At 38.0% G+C, this 22,685-nt stretch overlaps 1 protein-coding gene across 1 annotated transcript in view; it reads right to left on the bottom strand.

Annotated features, from left to right (window-relative positions):
- Positions 1–3,716: 3,716 nt before the first annotated feature.
- Positions 3,717–22,685, bottom strand: part of LOC128664170 (protein mono-ADP-ribosyltransferase PARP12) — a 116,436-nt gene continuing 97,467 nt past the window's right edge. Inside the window, exons 11-12 of the mRNA XM_053718930.1 lie at positions 10,041–10,192; positions 3,717–5,890 (exon numbers count right to left, since the gene is read on the bottom strand). Coding sequence (XP_053574905.1) covers positions 5,628–5,890; positions 10,041–10,192 — 415 coding nt within the window. The 3' untranslated portion in view covers positions 3,717–5,627. The remainder of the gene's footprint in view (positions 5,891–10,040; positions 10,193–22,685) is intronic.

The raw sequence follows: 22,685 nt of genomic DNA, 5'->3' as shown, positions 1-22,685 counted from the left end.
TATTTTTACACAAATCTTTGTCATTGTATACCCCTATCACTGTACCCAGCGCTACGGAATTTGGCGGTGCTATACAAATAAATGATAGTAATAATAATACAGATGGCCCTCGGTTTACAATGGTTCAATTTGCACCGTTTCAGAATAACAACCTTTTTTTCAGTTATGTGACTGCTATTAAAAAGCATTGAGAAGAGTAGGTGGAGCTGTCCGCTTGTGTTGCAGCAAAGATATGCAAGCCAAGCAAGCTGAAATTAATCAGTTTAACCAGACCTGAGCTATCAAGCAGCTTGCAAAGGAACAAGATCTTCCTGTCTATAATTCAGTCCAGATTGGAATGCATAGAAAGAACTGTTTGCAAAAAAATGCAAGTAAAGTCTGTGTTGTGTGATTATTTTATTAGGTTTATAATGCTGTTTAGCAAATGTTTCTTGTTCATTTAACTTAGTTTAATTATATATTCTGTGTTGTGTGATTATTTTATTAGGTTTATAATGCTGTTTAGCATTTAAAGTCTTCATTTCAAAGCTTTAAAAATAATGTATTAGGTGTTACTTATGCCAATTTTGAGAGGGGCCTGGAACCTAACTCCCTCACTTCCCATTGACTTACATTATAAACTGGGTTTCAATTTACAACAGTTTCGATTTACAACCATTCCTTCTGGAACCTAACCCCGGCGTAAACTGAGGGCTACCTGTAATAGTAATACCTAAAAAGACATTACCTCTGAGCCAGTGTGCCAGCCAGGTTTTTGCACTTTCTTAAAGTCACCCATATTCTTTTTGAATACGCTCTGTATGTCAGCTTTGGTGGATCCTGCTTAACCCGTATCTTTGTTCCAATTAGCATAATGTCATTTCTGAAGTGAAAAAAATGCTTCCGTGGTAGTAGCTGCAGATCTCGCACTACCAATCTGTGGCAAGTGGTGGGTGAGGGTAAGTAGCCTTGCAGAACCATGTGAAATGAAGCCACATACAAACAAACACACCCCTATACCTAAGAACAGTCATAAGTCTACCACTATACTTTGCACCACTGGCTGCTATAGGTGGAAGAAGTTCCACGTGATTAAATATGTGTGATGCCTGCCTCCCTGTCTGGCAATCAGCAGTTGTGAACATCTTCAGCATCAGGAGGAGTACTCTACCATGAAAGTACCACCCTGCTTGTGTGGCTGTACAATCATACAATAGTAATAAGGATATTACTATAATAACCCCTGGCGCTAACGTGTAGCTAAAATTGGTAATGCAAAGGTTCTAATTATTGTATACTATAAACAATAAATTACCTTAGTACGATGGAAATGATAATTCCTTACGAATATGTGAAAACTGGGTAGTTGATTAATAAACCCAAATTAAGGGATGTGCTTAAGGATGAACCAGAGTAATGGTGCAAGTAAAAAATAAACAAATTTTATTACAATCTTAATCGTGCACAGAAATACTTTTAAAACCAAATTTAAATAACACTCTGATCAGGCGTTTGACAATGTAGTATCAATAAAATCCCTAAAAACCTCAAAATAAAATTGCATAAATAAAATAACAATAAAACAACAATGAGACAATCACTATCACAAATGGTTAATTCGAGATAGAGAACAAAGATCCCATTGGAAACCAAGGAAGATCCACGTCAGCTGGAAGTTAGTGATATTTTAACCGGAGCTGTAACGAGATGAGATCCAAATGAACAGACAGGAAGAGAGCCAAAATTTAAGGTGTTCACTTATTACTTACACCGAAAATGCTCTATGAAGTCCCAGCTGTCTCTCTATAGCGGTCCTGGATTAGATCACTGCTGGATGGATCCCCGAAATGAAGGAAACCTCTTGTCTTTTACAATCCGTATCAGCACTCACGCCAGATAGACCAAACTGTGCTCTGGGTCTCTGTGCGGTCTCGATGCTGGTAATTATTTCCAGTCACCTGTGTATTAGAAAAGTGGGCGGAGCAACGCGTTTCAGCCCGGTCTGGGCCTTTGTCAAGCTCCTGATAGATGGGAGGTCAGGTCTTTTATACCGTCACCCCTCTCTTGCAACTCTGGTGCATGCTGTGTGATCACCAGAGTTGCAAGAGAGGGGTGACGGTATAAAAGACCTGACCTCCCATCTATCAGGAGCTTGACAAAGGCCCAGACCGGGCTGAAACGCGTTGCTCCGCCCACTTTTCTAATACACAGGTGACTGGAAATAATTACCAGCGTCGAGACCGCACAGAGACCCAGAGCACAGTTTGGTCTATCTGGCGTGAGTGCTGATACGGATTGTAAAAGACAAGAGGTTTCCTTCATTTCGGGGATCCATCCAGCAGTGATCTAATCCAGGACCGCTATAGAGAGACAGCTGGGACTTCATAGAGCATTTTCGGTGTAAGTAATAAGTGAACACCTTAAATTTTGGCTCTCTTCCTGTCTGTTCATTTGGATCTCATCTCGTTACAGCTCCGGTTAAAATATCACTAACTTCCAGCTGACGTGGATCTTCCTTGGTTTCCAATGGGATCTTTGTTCTCTATCTCGAATTAACCATTTGTGATAGTGATTGTCTCATTGTTGTTTTATTGTTATTTTATTTATGCAATTTTATTTTGAGGTTTTTAGGGATTTTATTGATACTACATTGTCAAACGCCTGATCAGAGTGTTATTTAAATTTGGTTTTAAAAGTATTTCTGTGCACGATTAAGATTGTAATAAAATTTGTTTATTTTTTACTTGCACCATTACTCTGGTTCATCCTTAAGCACATCCCTTAATTTGGGTTTATTAATCAACTACCCAGTTTTCACATATTCGTAAGGAATTATCATTTCCATCGTACTAAGGTAATTTATTGTTTATAATATACAATAATTAGAACCTTTGCATTACCAATTTTAGCTACACGTTAGCGCCAGGGGTTATTATAGTAATATCCTTATTACTATTGTATGATTGTATTCTTCTCTGTGGAGTTTGAGGATACTCCATTTACCCAGGGGTTTATTGGTAACTTTCCCAGCGCAGGTTGATCACACCCCTCAGTACACTGTTGTGTGGCTGTAACAAAGACTGAGGAACAGGAAGTGGAATTAAGCAAATGTGTTGTTATGGTGGGACAGGGTGAAAGGTGTGTCAAAAAAGTTGTTTATTGAAAAGGGTTTACAATATTTGACTGCTCTGAGAGGGTGGTATGGATGCTAAGGAAACAATTGAGAATGCTAAGGAAATGTTTGAAAGGTGTATGACCAGGAAAGGTAGGAAAATTGTGTTTCCGTCCAGCATTGAGGTAGTAGAATAGGATGAGGATTGTTACTTAAGGGTAAAGCTAGAATGGAGGGTACTCACAATCTGCATGGCTGAAAGGTGTGTGTTTTTGTTTTATTATTAATTATATTCTGTCATATTCGTTCTATGTTAGAAATAACATAAACTATCTCCCCATAGGAGCTGCTTTGGGTTCCTTATTGCAATTTTTTTTTACATCTGGACCTATTTGAAAAAGCCCATTTAGAAAGTGTTTTGGGGAGAGGGGTGTTATATAGGGATCTTGGTGAAGGATCTTTAGTTGCGTGCTGTGCTGTGATGTTATGGGCTTGCACATGTTATGGGCTTGCATATGTTATGGGCTTGCAGAAGGTTGGTTGAAATGTTGATACAACAGAAAACACTTTTCTCTATAAATTATTTTAAACACTATTTTTAATAATAAAAAAACAAAAAAACAAATTCCCTTTGGAAAACATTTTATTAACATGATTAGGTGCCTTCCAAACGTTGGTGCCAATCATTTCCTTGCTCATGGATAGGGCTTTTTAAAAAAATACATCCATACTGTTAAAACATTTTGTAGACCTGGTCGTGTACAAGAGAGTGTCAGCTCTTGTGCTCAGAGCTTACTGTTTGCATAATTCTGTTTTTATTCTCTAATATCATAAGCTTTGTGTAACTGTTCTACAGCCTATATCACATTGTTGAGAATGTTGGCTTTTTAAAATTGTATGACATTATTATTGTTTTTATTATGATGATTATAATAATAATAATAATTCAATCATCACCTTTACATTTTTCCAGGCACTTTCTTGCTTTGAATGAATAAAAGTGCCTTCCAAAATGCATAATTTGGCAATAACATGATCCAGGGAAGATTTACATATCCATAAAAAATTTAACTGACTGTGTTTCTCTTGCTTTTTCAATGAAATGTCATAACAGATTCTTTAACTTTTTTTTTTTTTTTAACCTCAGAAATCAGAAATATACACATTGCTGCCCTTTATGTTTTTCAACCTTGTTGTTATTGTGCGTAGATTGTCTGCAGCAGAATGTTTTACTATAGTCACAGCATTGCTTCTCCGACTCCAGGAAGTCTTCTCAGCATTAACCTCCCTCTTTTTTAGTAGAACTACACAGTCCACTAATGTTTTCTGCTATTTTGTTTTCCCACTACTCCAGTAGTTCCACTGGCTTTTTTTTTTTGGTTTTCTTACATCCAGTATTCCAATTGGGTAATCACAAGGAGCGCTATAAGAAACGGATTCTTCTTAGGCTCTTTCAGGGTTTAGAAGACCTACTTGTAAACAAGAAATACACAGCCAATGGGAAAGGAACATAACACAACTTATTGATTTAGTATGGATGATGGCTTCCAAATGAGTCTGAATGCACAGCTTCTTACTCAACTAATATAAATTTATAATTTGTGTAGGGTTGCCGTCTCGGCCATATTAACCTGCACAGTTATGAGATATACATGACTAGTGCTGTCTTGCAGCATTATTTATGTGCTATCCAGAGGCACAGTGCATGTTCCACCCTTCAGCATGTGTAACTCATAACTGTCCAGACTATCATAGATAACATTGCCAAGGTGGCAACCCTAGATCTGTGTAATTAATAATTTTACATAATTTTGAGAACTTTTTTTAGTTAATTGGAGAAACACCTAATTGCCATCATGAAAAAAAAATAGATATTCTGATTATATTTGTGTCCTTGTTTCATCATTTAAAATGAGGATTTAAGCAATATTTGTACTATATATTATACTAGAATGTGATCATGTTTATTAAAATGTGATCTGAGAATATGCAAATGCATAAACATTTAAAAAAAAACGGTATAAAAGGCCAAGATCTGCTGTGTGAAACAAGTCAACGCAGGCTACCAAGAGGGTAAGTGTGAAAATGAGATAAATACAAAAATCAAGAGAAAGCCGAGGTGAAAATATTTTTCTGATGAAACTTGAATATTGAGGAGTCTCAATACAAAACCATGCACAAATACCAGTCTCAAAAAGCTGTTCATTGGATTTGATGGGTATTTGGTTCACCATAGGTCAAATGTAAATGCGGCCCTGCATAGACCCAATCATTAACTATACTTAAACATTTTAAGCCGCTTAATTTTGAGTTTAATGTCCCTTAAAATGTTAGCTCACCTTTTACTATATAAATTGTATACATCCTGGACCAAGCTGGTTTGATTAATTATCCATAGCTTGAAAACATATGTATAATTTTCTTCTAATATTACATCAAAGGTTATACTTCTCCTAATTTATTCATAAACAGTAGCTCAGTAGTAAAGTTAGGGATCTGTACAGTATATATAATATTTCTCTGGTGGTAGAAACCTCTATAAGTACTTAATTAAGTACTCTGGGTAAATTTGATGCTTCTCAAATATGACAAATATCGAAGGGTTGGTGATGGAGTCCACACAGCTGTCATAGAAGCAGGATGATGTCAGCTGGTTCTTGGCCGGTGGACGAAGATACGAGTAAGAGCCGGTTGTAAAATCTCCCACTAGGACACGTGCCATAAACATGACTCGACTCTTGGAAAATGTGGTTAAGGTGTAGGAGTGAGAATAGGATGCATCTTTTGCAAAGTAGCTGCCTGTTGATAGAAACAGAATATAAATAGCAGTCAAACTGTCTATTCCAGCTAAGGCCTTGATCACAATCTATCAGCGATTTGCTTCTGAAAAGGCGTTTGGCTTTCTGCCCAGATTGGTCTCTGAGTTTCTCAATTGATCACAATGTTATATAGTTTTGTTTGTTAAAATCTCTTTGCCACAAACACATTTTCAGCTAAAAAAAAGCTCCTGAAGAAGCCTTTTTTGTGTATTAAGTATCTGTTTTCAAAATAGAAACTAGGAGATCTCCCGAAAATAACTGATACAATAGCCCATTCACACCTCTTAAGCTCTTAAGGTTACAGGAAAGCTTTATTCATGTAACCCCTTAACCTGTTGTCATCACAATACATCCTCAATGCTCAGTATCCATTAGAATGACACGTGGGCCTTGGCATGATAGACATACTTCTATAGTCACTTCAGGAGAGTGCCTTTCAAAATGCTTATGCCTACATTACTGAACTTCTAAACTGTAATGAGTGTTTGTGACCGTGCGTTCAATAATCTTTGTGCAGGCAGTTGGAAAGGCATTCTCGTGAATGAGTTTGGACATGGCACTACACTATCAATAAATTAATAAAATAAAATACCTACAATTATCTACAATTAAACCTAACACTACACTATCAATAAATTAATTAAATACAATACCTACAAATAAATACAATTAAATAAACTAACTAAAGTACAAAAAATAAAAAAGAACTAAGTTACAAAAAATAAAAAAATATTACAAAAATTTTAAACTAATTACACCTACTCTAAGCCCCGGAATAAAATAACAAAGCCCCCCAAAATAAAAAAATGCCCTACCCTATTCTAAAATTAAAATAGAAAAGCTCTTTTACCTTACCAGCCCTTAAAAGGGCCTTTTGCGGGGCATGCCCCAAAGAATTCAGCTCTTTTGCCTGGAAAAAAAAACATACAATACCCCCCCCCCAACATTACAACCCACCACCCACATACCCCTAATCTAACCCAAACCCCCATTAAATAAACCTAACACTACCCCCCTGAAGATCTTCCTACCTTATCTTCACCACGCCGGGTATCACCGATCCGTCCAGGCTCCGATGTCTTGATCCAAGCCCAAGCGGGGGCTGAAGACGTCCATCCTCCGGCTGAAGTCTTGATCCAAGCGGGGGCTGAAGAAGTCCATCCTCGGGCAGAAGTCTTCATCCTATCCAGGCAGAAGAGGAGATCTGGACCGGTAGACATCTTCATCCAAGCGGCATCTTCTATCTTCTTCCATCCGATGACGAGCGGCTCCATCTTCAAAACCTCCGGCGCGGATCCATCCTCTTCTTCCAACGTCCTAAAACAGAATGAAGGTTCCTTTAAGGGACGTCATCCAAGATGGCGTCCCTCGAATTCCGATTGGCTGATAGGATTCTATCAGCCAATCGGAATTAAGGTAAGAAAATTCTGATTGGCTGATGGAATCAGCCAATCAGATTCAAGTTCAATCTGATTGGCTGATCCAATCAGCCAATCAGATTGAGCTCGCATTCTATTGGCTGATCGGAACAGCCAATAGAATGCAAGCTCAATCTGATTGGCTGATTGGATCAGCCAATCGGATTGAACTTGAATCTGATTGGCTGATTCCTTCAGCCAATCAGAATTTTCCTACCTTAATTCCGATTGGCTGATAGAATCCTATCAGCCAATTAGAATTTGAGGGACGCCATCTTGGATGACGTCCCTTAAAGGAACCTTCATTCTGTTTTAGGACGTCGGAAGAAGAGGATGGATCCGCGCTGGAGGTCTTGAAGATGGAGCCGCTCGTCATCGGATGGAAGAAGATAGAAGATGCCGCTTGGATGAAGATGTCTACCGGTCTGGATCTCCTCTTCTGCCCGGATAGGATGAAGACGTCTGCCCGAAGATGGACTTCTTCAGCTGCCGCTTGGATCAAGACTTCAGCCGGAGGATGGACGTCTTCAGCCCCTTGGGCTTGGATCAAGACATCAGAGCCTGGACGGATCGGTGATACCCGGCATGGTGAAGATAAGGTAGGAAGATCTTCAGGGGAGTAGTGTTAGGTTTATTTAAGGGGGTTTGGATTAGATTAGGGGTATGTGGGTGGTGGGTTGTAATGTTGGGGGGGGGTATTGTATGTTTTTTTTTCCAGGCAAAAGAGCTGAATTCTTTGGGGCATGCCCCGCAAAAGGCCCTTTTAAGGGCTGGTAAGGTAAAAGAGCTTTTCTATTTTAATTTTAGAATAGGGTAGGACATTTTTTTATTTTGGGGGGCTTTGTTATTTTATTAGGGGGCTTAGAGTAGGTGTAATTAGTTTAAAATTGTAATATTTTTCTAATGTTTGTAAATATTTTTTTATTTTTTGTAACTTAGTTCTTTTATATTTTTTGTACTTTAGTTAGTTTATTTAATTGTATTTATTTGTAGGTATTGTATTTAATTAATTTATTGATAGTGTAGTGTTAGGTTTAATTGTAGGTATTTTATTTAATTAATTTATTGATAGTGTAGTGTTAGGTTTAATTGTAACTTAGGTTAGGATTTATTTTACAGGTAATTTTGTAATTATTTTAACTAGGTAGCTATTAAATAGTTCTTAACTATTTAATAGCTATTGTACCTGGTTAAAATAATTACAAAGTTGCCTGTAAAATAAATATTAATCCTAAAATAGCTACAATATAATTATAATTTATATTGTAGCTATATTAGGGTTTATTTTACTGGTAAGTATTTAGCTTTAAATAGGAATAATTTATTTAATAAGAGTTAATTTATTTCATTAGAATAAAATTATATTTAACTTATGGGGTGTTAGGGTTAGGGTTAGACTTAGCTTTAGGGGTTAATACATTTATTAGAGTAGGTAGGTGGCGGCGACGTTGGGGGTGGCAGATTAGGGGTTAATAAATATAATATAGGGGTCGGCGGTGTTAGGGGCAGCAGATTATGGGTACATAGGGATAATGTAGGTTGCGGCGGTGTACGGAGCGGCAGATTAGGGGTTAAAAAAATATGCAGGTGTCAGCGATAGCGGGGGCGGTAGATTAGAGGTTAATAAGTGTAAGGTTAGGGGTGTTAAGTCTCGGGTTCATGTTAGGGTGTTAGGTGCAGACTTAGAAAATGTTTCCCCATAGGAAACAATGGGGCTGCGTTAGGAGCTGAACGCTGCTTTTTTGCAGGTGTTAGGTTTTTTTTCAGCTCAAACTGCCCCATTGTTTCCTATGGGGGAATCGTGCTCGAGCACGTTTTTGAAGCTGTCCGCGTCCGTAAGCACCGCTGGTATTTAGAGTTGCAGTGGTGGTAAATTATGCTCTACGCTCCCTTTTTGGAGCCTAACGCAGCCCTTCTGTGAACTCTAAATACCAACGGTTTTTAAAAGGTGCGGGGGAAAAAAAGCCAGCGTTAGCTACGCGGGTCGTTACCGACAAAACTCTAAATCTAGCCGATAATTTGTAGATGTTGGGGTCCCGAGGTGACTTTTCTTGCAGATCCCTTTAGCTGTACAGGATATCACTTACTCAACACATAAACATATGTTTATGTACCTGTACAAATGTAAATGCATGTCCTGTTCACTGTATACAGCCTCTCCAATAGGGATGAATGGAACTTTAATGAAACAATACTATGCATCTTAATAAACCTCTAGAATGTCTCCTGTGGTCATTTCAGAGTGTTTTGAACATTAACATAATAACAGACTGTTTGTAAATAGTTGTGAAATAGTTTTAAAGATGTCCAAAATGCCTTTTAAAAGGATTTATCAAGTGCCTAGAGGTGTAGAATTCGAAAAAGTTGTGAAAAGTGTGATCAGCCCCATAGGAAAAATAGGACTTTTTATTAAGGATCCGAAAACCCATATGCGAACTCGGAAAACAGCCAAAAACACTCTATTATGATTGCGTAGAATCAAAAAGTAGCCTTTTCAGCCTGAAAAAGAGCTGCTAAGACGCAGCCGATAGATTGTGATCGATATCGTTATTAGTGATTCCTTTTTGATTATATTATATTCTTCTCTGTTTTTTTCTGTTTTGAATAATAATTGTAAAGTATCAATGTTATAAAGCTGTTATCTACTGTTGAGATAATACAAAATAAATAAGTATACACATCGAAGGAAATATTATTCTAAACATTCCTCACCTTTACCATATGAAGTACCGTGTGTTCCACAAATGCGCCAGTCAAAGTTCTGTTGACAGATGGCTTCAGCCCATTTATCCTCTGTTCCATGAAAGAGCTGCCTTTCTTCTACTTCTGTTCCCCCTCTCTGCTTCTTCATCTGCTCTTTCTGCCTGAGGAGAGGCAACGGCTCAATCTCATAAATAGTTACAACTTCGGTTGACAAATGCCCAAAGCAGTGATGATCTTCATGTATCACACAAAGGGCCTTGTATATGGCCCTCAAGTCCTCAGAAGGGCCACTTTAAACCTTTTATTAAAGTCAAATAAACAGTACTTAAACTCACTGTGTGTGAGGCAGTGAATTAAGGATGGAAGTAAGAAATTTGTCAAATAATTTTGATTGTTGGGTTAAATAGTGAATATATGTATTCTGATGAAAAAGTAAGAGGATGTGGGCATCATTAGTGTTCATAAGCAACCTGCAACCCCTGGGTGCTGGTTGTCCACAACTGAGCTAAAGAATATAGACCAGCATGTCATAATTAAAGTGAAGAGAAGGTAACTAGTGAAGTGCCTCAGTGTTAGTGAAGAGACTTGTTTTGCTTAACTTAATTGAATTTATAGACCAGACAGCAAATGTTATGAAACAAACTGATGTGTGTATGTTACCACACAGATCCAGAATAACATACATACACAATTCCCACCCTTTAATCATCATAGCCCAGATTCAGCACACCATGTGTTGGATGACTCTCTAGACAGGAGGACTTCCATCTGCTCAGGTGTCACATTTGGTAGGAATTGAAGGCCAATTAAACAATCTTAGCATTTATCAGAGCTTTTGCTTAATAGTAATGGCAAACACTTGGCATGCATATAACAAACGAGGTGCAAATATAAGACATACGTTTGAAAATAATTCAACAGATTGGAAGAATAAAGGCTGTGACACCCTGCAAGCGATGCGGCTCGAGGCGAAGCAGCTGCTTCACACCGCGTTACATCGCTTCTGAAGTTCAAATATTTCATTTCTGAGCACTCAGCTACGCGTCCGGACAGAGCAGAGTGCTCAGAGATGAAAAGGCAGGACACACTGAGTACGCACAGTTGCATCTACACGCTGCGCGCCGCTCCGCTTGCAGTGTGTCACAGCCTTAAGTTTTGAATATATAGCAAAGCAGGATAATGATCAGAAGAAGTACAATACTGGAAAAGGTACACAAAAGTTTTACAGTATTTTATTACTGTACCAGTGCTTGCATATAACTGTTTAACCCTGTAAGGGGGTTAAACACACAGTTAAAGTCAGCTCCAGAGCAGCAATACACTGCTGGGACCTAGCTGAACACATCTGGTAAGCCAATGACAAGAGGCATATGTGTGTAGCCCCCAATCAGCAGCTTATTGATTTTCAAGAAAGGATATCAAGTGAACAAAGTAAATTTGATAATAGAAGTAAATAGAAAATAATCTTAAAATTGCATGATCTATCTGAACTGTAAAAGTTTAATTTTGACTTTAGTTTCCCTTTAAGCAAGAATGGACAAGGGGGCAATAGGCAGATTGCAAATGAGTGTCTAGAAGACAGGCTTAAAGATAAGTAGTGAGTATACAGATGAGTGGTTAGTAGACAGGCCTACAGACAAGTGGTTAGTAGACAGGCCTACAGACAAGTGATTAGTAGACGTGCCTACAGACGAGTGGTTAGTAGACATGCCTACAGACAAGTGGCTAGTCGACATGCCTACAGACTAGTGGCTAGTAGACATACCTACAGATGAGTGGCTTGTAGACATACCTACAGATGATTGATTAATAGACAGGCCTACAGATGGGTTTTGAAAAGACAAGCCTACAGATGAGTGGGTAGTAGACATACCCACAGATGAGTGACTAGTAAACATACCTACAGATGAGTGGTTAGTAGACATTACCTACAGATGAGTGTTGATTAGACAAGTCTACAGATGAACGGCAAAATGTGGTTAAGAAGATAATCACAGGAAAGAGTACACTTGTAGCACTCAAGAGCTAGTTATATTAGGTGAAAGATACTGAAAAGTTCAATGTGGTAAAGTAATTGAAGAGACAACACTAGTCTCCAAATATACAGAACCTAACTAAATTAAAACTTAACATTTATTGGTTACACAGTGCTAAAATTTGCGGAAAACAATAAAGATTTAAAAACACTAACCGTAATTGGAGCAAGGATAGGTCTAGAATGTATAGGCTAATTAGATCAATATAAGGATCAATATATCAGAGTCTCCTTTTGGAGGGCTGTGTAGTGTAGATACAATTATCCAAAGATTATATATGCTCAGGATTTCAGTACTTATGGGTATATAGAATCTAACCAATTCAAATACACAAATAATTCTATGCAGGTATGAGCTGCAATAACCAGAAATAGCTAATGCTGAATAGAATGTGCTCTTGGTATAAATAGTGTAACAGATTGACAGCTGAATTCTAGAAATAATAACGTTATCACTCTGTTGTGAATTCAACAGTTATGGTTATGTTATGCAAGCAGAGTAATGAAGAATATTAGGGTCTTGTGCTGTATCTGGATTTATTAGAAAAACCAATGATTTTGAGTACCTCAATTGAGGTCAAATTTACTCACACTGTAGTGGAGTTTATTATATTGGGATGAGTAACACTCCCTGTTAATTTCGCCCCCTATTGAATTATACCACTTTTGGACACAATGGTATGGTTATATATAAGAACCTGGGCTGCTGTGTGTTAAAGTTAGTAACCTAGGTCTCTAAATAGGTATACATAAAAAGACAAGTGTACTCTTTCCTGTGGTTATCTTCTTAACCACATTTTGCTGTTCAAGTTTATATATAGTACACAGCACCACAGACTCTAATATTATATAGTATTGATCTGGGACACACTCCAGAGTCCATTATACTAAGAGATCCAGAGCTTATTTTAAACCTAAACTAGTAGTGCCATTGGTTTTCCTCTTCTGTTACGAAGTCTACAGATGAGTAGCTAGTAGACATACCTACAGATTAGTGGTTAGCAGACATACCTAAAGATGGGTCTTGAATAGACACGCCTACAGATGAGTGGCTAGTAGACATGCCTACAGATGAGTGGCTAGTAGACATACCTACAGATGAGTGGCTGGTAGACATACCTACAGATGAGTGGCTTCTAGACATACCTACAGATGAGTGATTAGTAGAAAGGCCTACAGATGGGTGTTGAGTAGACAAGCCTACAGATGAGTGGCTAGTAGACATACCTCCAGATTAGTGGTTAGTCGACATACCTACAGATTAGTGGCTAGTAGACATAGCTACAGATGAGTGGCTTGTAGACATACCTACAGATGAGTGATTAGTAGACAGGCCAACAGATGAGTTTTGAAAAGACAAGCCTACAGATGAGTGGGTAGTAGACATACCTACAGATGAGTGGCTAGTAGACATACCTACAGATGAGTGGTTAGTAGACATACCTACAGATGAGTGTTGATTAGACAAGCCTACAGATGAGTAGCTAGTAGACCTACCTACAGATGAGTGATTAGTAGAAAGGCCTACATATGGGTGTTGAATAGACAAGCCTACAGATGAGTGGCTAGTAGACATACCTACAGATTAGTGGCTAGTAGACATACCTACAGATGAGTTGCTAGTAGACATAGCTACAGATGAGTGGCTTGTAGACATACTTACAGATGAGTGTTTAATAGATATACCTACAGATGAGTGGCTAGTAGACATACCTACAAATGAGTGGCTAGTTAACATACCTACAGACGAGTGTCTAGTAGACATACCTACAGACAAGTGGCTAGTAGATATGCCTAGAGATGAGTGACTAGTAGAAATACCTACAGACAAGTGGCTAGTAGACATGCCTACAGACAAGTGGCTAGTAGACATACCTACAGACAAGTGGCTAGGAGACATGCCTACAGACGAGTGGTTAGTAGCACTATAAACATAGTTGGTATACAGGATAACATTTATAGGGATCAAATGGGTAGAGGGCCCTGCCGAGAGTTGCACTTTTGTAGTCGGCTCTTATGAAAGCGATCTACAAACAGCTGGGCTCATAGGCTTACATTCTAAGGGGTTCAAGGGGAAAGCAATGGAGTTAGGAAAGGTTAGTGTTGGTTGCATGCATCCCTGAAAAGTAGAGTCTTTAGGGAGCGCTTGAAGCTGTTAAAACTAGGGGAGAGTCTTGTGGAGCGAGGCAGGGAGTTCCACAGGATGGGGGCCAGTCTGGAGAAGTCCTGTAAACGGGAATGTGAGGAAGTAACAAGAGAGGAGGAGATCGTGAGCAGAGCGAAGGGGACGGGAGGGAGAGTATTTGGAGACAAAGTCTGAAATGTAGTGGGGAGCAGTGCAGTTTAGGGCTTTATATGTCAGCGTGAGGATTTTGTGTTTAATCCTGGAGGAAAGAGGAAGCCAGTGAAGGGATTGGCAGAGAGGTGCAGCAGATGAAGAGCGACGTGTATGGAAGATGAGCCTGGCAGAGGCATTCATTATGGATTGTGAAGGAGCTAGGTGGCAGCTAGGTAGGCCAGAGAGGACGAAGTTGTAGTAGTCGAGACGGGAAAGGATGAGAGAGTGGATTAAAATCTTAGTTGTGTCTTGTGTAAGGAAATGTCTAATTTTAGAGATGTTTTTAAGGTGGAAGCGACAGGCTTTAGCCAAAGACAGAATGTGAGGAGTGAAGGAAAGGTCTGAGTCAAGTGTGACCCCGAGACATCGGGCATGTGGGGGAGGGGTAATGATGGAATTATCAACAGTTATAGAAAATTGGGGGGTGGAGATTTTGGAAGAAGGTGGAAAAATAAGGAGTTCAGTTTTGGAGAGATTTAGCTTAAAGGGACACTGAACCCAAATGTTTTCTTTCGTGATTCAGATAGAGCATGAAATTTTAAGCAACTTTCTAATTTACTCCTATTATCAAATTTTCTTCATTCTCTTGGTATCTTTATTTGAAATACAAGAATATAAGTTTAGATGCCGGCCCATTTTTGGTGAACAACCTAGGTTGTCCTTGCTGATTGGTGGATAAATTCATCCACCAATAAAAAAGTGCTGTCCAGAGTTCTGAAACCCAAGAAAAGCTTAGATGCCTTCTTTTTCAAATAAAGATAGCAAGAGAACGAAGAAAAATTGATAATAGGAGTAAATTAGAAAGTTGCTTAAAATTGCATGCTCTGTCTGAATCACGAAAGAAAAAAATATGGGTTCAGTGTCCCTTTAAGGTAGTGAGAGGACATCCAAGATGAGATAATTTTCTTGGTATCCTATGTTAATGCATTGCTACTCGTTTAACAAAGGAAACCAAAAGATCAAAGAAAATTTGATAATAGACGCAAAATGGAAAGTTGCTTAAAATTCCTAAATCAAGAAATAAACACTTTTTCTCTACTATAGATACAGTTAAAGTGACATAAAACCCAAACTTTTTCTTTTGTGATTCAGATAGAGAATACAATGTTAAACAACCTTCCAATTTGCTTCTATTATACAATTTGCTTCATTCTTTAGATTTCCTTTGTTGAAGAAATAGCAATGCACATGGGTGAGTCGATCACACAAGACATCTATGTGCCACCAATCAGCAGCTACTGAGCCTATTTAGATATGCTATTCAACAAAGGATATCACGAGAATTAAGCAAATTAGATAATAGAACTAAATTGGATGCTCTTTCTAAATAATGAAAGAAAAAATTGTGGTTTCATGTCCCTTTAACCCCTTAACCTAATGGGACGTATATACGTCATGCTATACTTATCGTACCGCACAACATATCTATACGGCAAAGCTGCAGGAAGCCCCGGCAGTCTCGGCTGTTAAGTTACAGCTGAGAGCTGGAGTTCCTTAGCTCATGGTATCTGCCCGCATATGGAACCAGAGCACGATCATTGCTCTGGTTCCATCTGCTGGAGCCGGCGGGAGGTGCGGGAGGGAATCCAGGAGAGGTAGGGATGGGGAGCTATGCTACAGGACAAAGTTGGAGTGGGGGGGTCCCTACTCAACGAGGAGGAGGAAGGTGGGTGTACCACTACACTACAGAAAATAAAAAAAAATAAAAAAAAAATAATATATATAAATATAAATATATATATATATATATATATATATATATATATATATATATATATATATACAGACACTCATCGGCCAATTTATTAGGTACACCTGTTCAGTTGCTTGGTAACACAAATTGCTAATCAGCCAATCACATGTCAGCAACTCAATGCATTTAGGCATCTAGATGTAGTGAAGACGACTTGCTGAAGTTCAAACCGAGCATCAGAATGGGGAAGAAAGGGGATTTAAGTGACTTTAAACGTAGCATGATTGTTGGTGCCAGATGTGCTGGTCTAAGTATTTAAAAAACTGCTGGTCTACTGGGATTTTCATGCACAACCATCTCTAGGGTTTACAGAGAATGGTCCGAAAAAGAGAATGGGCAGGCAAGGTTAGAGATGCGGAATCTGTTGGTGCTCTACAAGTAATCGATAATAATAATAGAAAGTCAATAGTAACTCAAATAACCACTCATTACAACCAAGGTATGCAGAACACCATCTCTGAATGCGCAACACATCAAACCTTGAAGCAGATGGGCTACAGCAACAGAAGACCACACCGGGTGTCCCTCCTTTCAGCTAAAAACAGGAAACTGAGGCTACAATTCGCACAGGCTCACCAAAATTGGACAATAGAAGATTAGAAAAACGTTGCCTGATCTGATGAGTCTTGATTTCTCTTGATTTCAGCTGCAACATTCAGATGGTAGGATCAGAATTTTGGCGTAAACAACATGAAAGCATGGATCCATCCTGCCTTGTATCAACGGTTCAGGCTTCTGGTGGTTGTGGTGTAATGGTGTGGTGGATATTTTCTTGGCACACTTTGGGCCCCTTAGTACCAATTAAAAAAAAAAGGAAAGGGGTCTAAGGTCCCTATAGGAGGCACTATATATATATCCTATGAGGATACACAGTTAATCATATAAATATAATATATGTCCAAAAAGGGAGACGTAGAAAATAAAAAAGAGCATATATCGCTCTTGTAAACCAAATGTCTCTTCATACAAAGCCAAATAGTTGATGTAATAATATATTCACCCAGTCCCAAAAAGAGGTTTCTTGTGGTGTAATATAGTTCTTGAGTGGAATGGGAACTTCTAATGAATCCGTTCAAATTGGGCAGCACTCTGACTTCACCATGAATGCAATTCTGAATAAAACAAGGTAAGGAAAGAGTCGCCGTATGTGTGAATCGATAATCAAACAGGTATAAGCACATAGAAGACACAGGGTACTCACATGGTGTAAAGGCACCCACTTGTGCCAATAGAGGCAGGCTGGTTTTTGCAGCAGACCAGCTAGCTGAACCAGGTCAGTATACTGGAAACACAGATGCGATGATCCCCAAAATGGATGGCTGGGCTCAGGTGAAACTTTGCTCCCAGAGTGGAGCAACCAGAGGAGCACGAGGGAGGCTATACCAAAACCTCCCAAGGTAGCGTAGAGGAATATGCAAACAGTAATGCGAGCTATGGCATAAAACCTATGTTAATACATTCCCAAATTTTGATAAAAACACATGCAATAAACCTTAAAACCTGACTGTTCAAATAAACTACATGGCAAAACACGCCAGCCATGTTTTTGTGACTATCACTATTAATGTTGTTAATTATGACTATAATTTTCTCTAAGTGCTTTACAAACCTGCATTAGAGTTTTTGAATAAAAATCTTAAAAAGTTGATCACACATTAAAATGCCTTTTAGATTGGCATATTACTGAAGGTTCTCAACGGAAACTTTGTATCAGTGTATCGAAGTTACTACGTCACTGAGTTATAGACGCTTAGCTCACAATTGGACCGCTAGTGTGAGTACTACTGCCAATCCCTGAGCGGAGCTTGAGGCACCACCCTCCTACGTCAACCATTCATGTGAAATAACTAATAAGCTCCAAAGGTAACTAAATTCTAACTATTGGGTAGCGCTGACAATGCTCGTGACAAGCAAAACGGGTGAACCAATCCACAGTGGAATCAAAGGAACAAACCCACAAATATCACCAAACATAATAGAATATAATAAAATGAACTGCGGATGTAAATACTAAATGTAGCCAAGGAAATGTATTAACCGATGTTGGCTTTTTTATACCAAAGTCTTAATCTATATATAATAAAATGTGAAGACTAATGCTAATGGGGTAAAAGAGTGTGACGAGTAAACCATTCATAATGTAAACGGTTGGAAATATATGTGAGATAATAATAATAATAACATGTGTGGAAATAAAACTAAAATATATATATATCCATATATATAAGTGATATAAGTGTTGCCGTGTTGTTTAAGTTTATTGTAAAAAGAGAGCATGTGTCTAAACAAACAAAAGGCAGTGGACTATATAAATGGAATTAATAAATAATATGTAGAATATGGACAATGGAATAAATATTCCAAATCAAATAAAGGATATCAAATATGTGAGGCCCTGATGGGATAACCAAGTATAAAGCCCTAATGGGTGCGGGTTAGTTAGCTATGTGAAAATGCTAGATCATTTGGAAAAGGGAATTGATTGTGGGTGATAATGGGTACAGTGTAGATAAGTGCAAGGGAGTAATAACTAATACTAATATATAAAAATATGAGAATATATATATATATATACCAAGATGACTGACATCCCATACAACATAAAATGTGAAGATAATAATATATAATAATATCCTAAAAAGGGACCACGTAAGTGTGTGGTCCTGAGACTAGGCTGTGAAAAAACTACTTAACCATTGAGGACACAGGCTGAAGTGGTTGCCATTATAATTTTAAAACCATGATATAAAATCTAGAGATATGGTGATCTTATGGATACACCCTAATAGGATTAATGGTAATTAAAGTGATAACAAAACAAATAATATACAGTATAATTATATAGATAATCGATCTTCCAAAAATACGAAGAGTGACAACATTATCACGTGACTCCGGTTTACAAATCTGTTAACTGATCTCAGATGGTGGACAAGAGAGTACCCACATAATCAGTAAATACTAGAGTGTAACTAAAATGGAAATATCCCAGAAATACCTAATTGTACAAATCCTGCTGAATCTATAACTTTGTTAAGACCTAACGGGAACAGTGTATTAAATTTATAGATCCAGAATGTCTCTCTTTGTCTGAGTCTAGTAAACCTATTTGACAGCTAAAAGGGATGCTTTCTAAAGGAGTTGTAGTTAAATTGCAAGTTCCTGGTGTGTGTTCTTGACAGATGTGTCTTGGTACACTATGTTTTAAATATTTTGACTTAATATTAAGATGCTCACTCCATCTAACCCTAACTTTCCTATAGGTTCTTCCAATGTATTGAAGCCCACATTCACACGTGAGGACATAAACCACATATGAAGTTTCACAGGTTAATCTACTCTCTATGGGATACTGTACCCCAGTGGTGTTTGATGTTATGTTAGTTTTACCATGTGTAATGTACCTACACATGAAACACCATTTTTGCCACATCTAAAAGTCCCTTTTCTCAATGAACCAACTGAGTTGGGTTCAGCATACCTCTTATTGATGTTACCAACTTTGTTTTTATTCTTGAAAGACATCACCACTTTACTGGGTGCTAGTCTCTGTTTGAGTGTAGGCAATCTCCTATAGACTAATTTAGGTTGTGCGGATAATGTTTTCTTTAAAATGGGATCCCTCATTAGTATAGGCCAATGTTTTGTCAGAATTTTCCGAAGTTTAAGATTTAAACTGAGTAATAAACAATGGCTGCCCATTCTGTTTATTTTTATTGCTGTTATTATTCTTATTTAAGGATTCAGTCAACAGTTGGCCTCTATCTAAGATTCTTGCCATATCACAGCTATTCTTAATTAGGTCTAAAGGATAGCCTTTTTCTAAAAATCTGGATGTAAGAGTATTGGACTGTTAATTGTATTTTTCTATGGAAGTGCAATTTCGTCTAATCCTACAGAATTGGCTGAAAGGGATGTTTGTTTTCCAATTCAATAGATGATTACTGCTAAAATGTAGGAAATTATTGCAGTCTACTTGTATGAAATATGTGGAAGTGCATATGTTACCATCTAGATCCCAGGTCAGGACCAAATCCAAGAACTTAATTTTAGATTCTTGTATGTTAGATGTGAAACCTATACCCATATTTTTGGCATTTAGAGATGATACAAAATCAATGGCCTCAGCTGTGGATCCCTCAAAGATTAAAATGAGATCATCTATATAACGGCCATAGAACACCAGATTGTCCCTCCATTTTGAGTTGTAAATATATAGTTCTTCGAATTGTCCCATAAAGAGATTTGCAAAACTAGGGGCAAATCTGGTGCCCATGGCCGTTCCCTTGATTTGTAGGTAATATTCATCAAGAAATTGAAAATAATTGTGCTTTAAGATGTAGTCAATCAAAATGAGCAGATATTATTTTCGTGCATTGGGCATATAAAGGTCTTCATTCAAATAAACCCTAGTAGTATATAGGCCTATATCATGTGAAATGTTTGAATACAAGGATCCCACATCACAAGACAACCATAAATATTTGTTGTTGCGTTTCACATGAGAGAGTTTATGCAACAGATCTTTAGTGTCTTTGATGTAGGATGATAAATTGCATACGTATTTCTGCAGATATAAATCCACATACTCGGACAGTTTATCAGTTATACTGTTAATTCCTGCAATGATTGGTCTCTTGGGGGGGACCTTATCATCCTTGTGTAATTTAGGGAGATAATAATAATAAGGTATACTGGGTGGTCTGGAGTAAGCTACCGCTTTTGCTTTTTGGTTAGAATACCTTCAGACACACGATATTCCAATATCTTGCTCAATTGTTTTGAAAAATCTAAAGTGGGGTCGTGAGGTAGTTTCCTGTAGTATTCAATGTCCCAAAGTATGCGTTGTGCTTCTTTGGTGTAATCTGAATAATTTTAAAGCACAATGCCACCACCCTTATCAGCCTGACGAATGACCAAATTATGGTCATCCATCAGGCTGCGCATGGCTTTTGCCTCATTGGGCCAGATTCTCTTTTTGCCTGGGATATGGCTAGGGATTAATTCCCAGTCTTTCAGTACAAGTTGCTAAAACAAATCAATGTAAGATACGTCTTCCTTAGGAGGGTTAAACGTAGATATTGGGGCAAGGGAAGTATGTATAAAATCGTCAAAAAGCTCATCTGCTAATTGACTAGGTTCACAGTACACAACATTGTGAGATTCTCTTTCTTTCTGTATATCAAGTAGTATAGGAGAACCTTTAATGTTTTTATTCCTAAGGGCCTTTAGGGCAAAATACCTTTGAAGTGAGAGTTTTTGCGTGTGTATCTGTTTAGGTCCACAAACAGGTTAAACATATTGTGCGTATTAGGCGGACAATAGGACAGACCCTGACCAAGAATTCTTACTTCATCATTAGTTAGGGTATGCAAGGATAGATTGAAAATGCCACTTTTTAGTTTTTGTAATTTTTCTTTTTTGTGGGTTTTTCCTCTATCTCGCTTTCCCCTTTTGGGAAAGGTCTCTTTTTTTATTTGATGTCTGCGGGGTCGTTCTCCTCCATAGAGGGGCCAGATGTGGGGGTCTCTAAAAAAAAACCTCGTTAGAGGTTGATGGTCCATTAGCTAGCCTGTCTGGAACCAATCTCTCTCTATTCAGATCGTTTGACTCACCATTACTGGCTGAATTGGAAACCTGAAATCTATTCTGAACTGGAATATAGTTGGGATTATCATAATTCTGATTCTGTAGGGGTCTCCTAAAATCACTGTCATTGGACGATTGTCTAACGTTATATGATTGTCAGTTCCAAAAGTTAGTATTATGGACACCTTCAGACCTATGAGGTGCTGTATTTGTGGTGTATCCACTGAGGGGTCCACTAGTCTGATAGTTCTTATTACCCTGATAGCTCTGTTTGTGAGTGAAATTCTTTACATTGTAATAATTATTGTTGACGTTTTTATTCTTATTTTTGTTTTTATTATGGTTTTGAACGACAGTCCACTCTTTACCTGTTTGCTGTTTAACCCTATTAAAAGTATATACTTCCCCTTTACTGTAATCTTCCTCATCACTGGAATTCATCCACTACTTTAATAGAGTGTTATTTAAATACCTCCAGCTCCTTTTGGATTGTGTCAATTTCCAATCCAATCTCATCCACCAATTTCTGTCTACGGGATATTAGAAAGTCTATTAAATTGAAAGAACACTCATTCAAAACAGAGTACCATTTTTCAAGGAGTTCTGGATTGTTCTTAAATGAACAACTTTGAAACACACGTAGGCCACGGGGGATTAGTTTTTTTAACTTTATATTTCTTTAAGGTTTATTGCATGTGTTTTTATCAAAATTTGGGAATGTATTAACATAAGTACCAAGTATCAAGTAGAGTTAAAAATACAGGTGTGACAACTTACCACTAATGAGACAAAGGGTGCTTTGATTGGTGCATACACCAAGTGTAGGGGGAGGGTAGATACCGTGTTGCGATACTGTGTTTAGGTAGGGTAGCCCTATTTAAGGTCTGAATGTATACCATGTTGTTATGCCTGATGAAACGGTGGATACCGTGAAACGCG

Source organism: Bombina bombina, chromosome 6 (assembly GCF_027579735.1).
Source record: "Bombina bombina isolate aBomBom1 chromosome 6, aBomBom1.pri, whole genome shotgun sequence".
NCBI lineage: Eukaryota > Metazoa > Chordata > Amphibia > Anura > Bombinatoridae > Bombina > Bombina bombina.
This window is presented reverse-complemented; position numbering and strand designations above follow the sequence as displayed.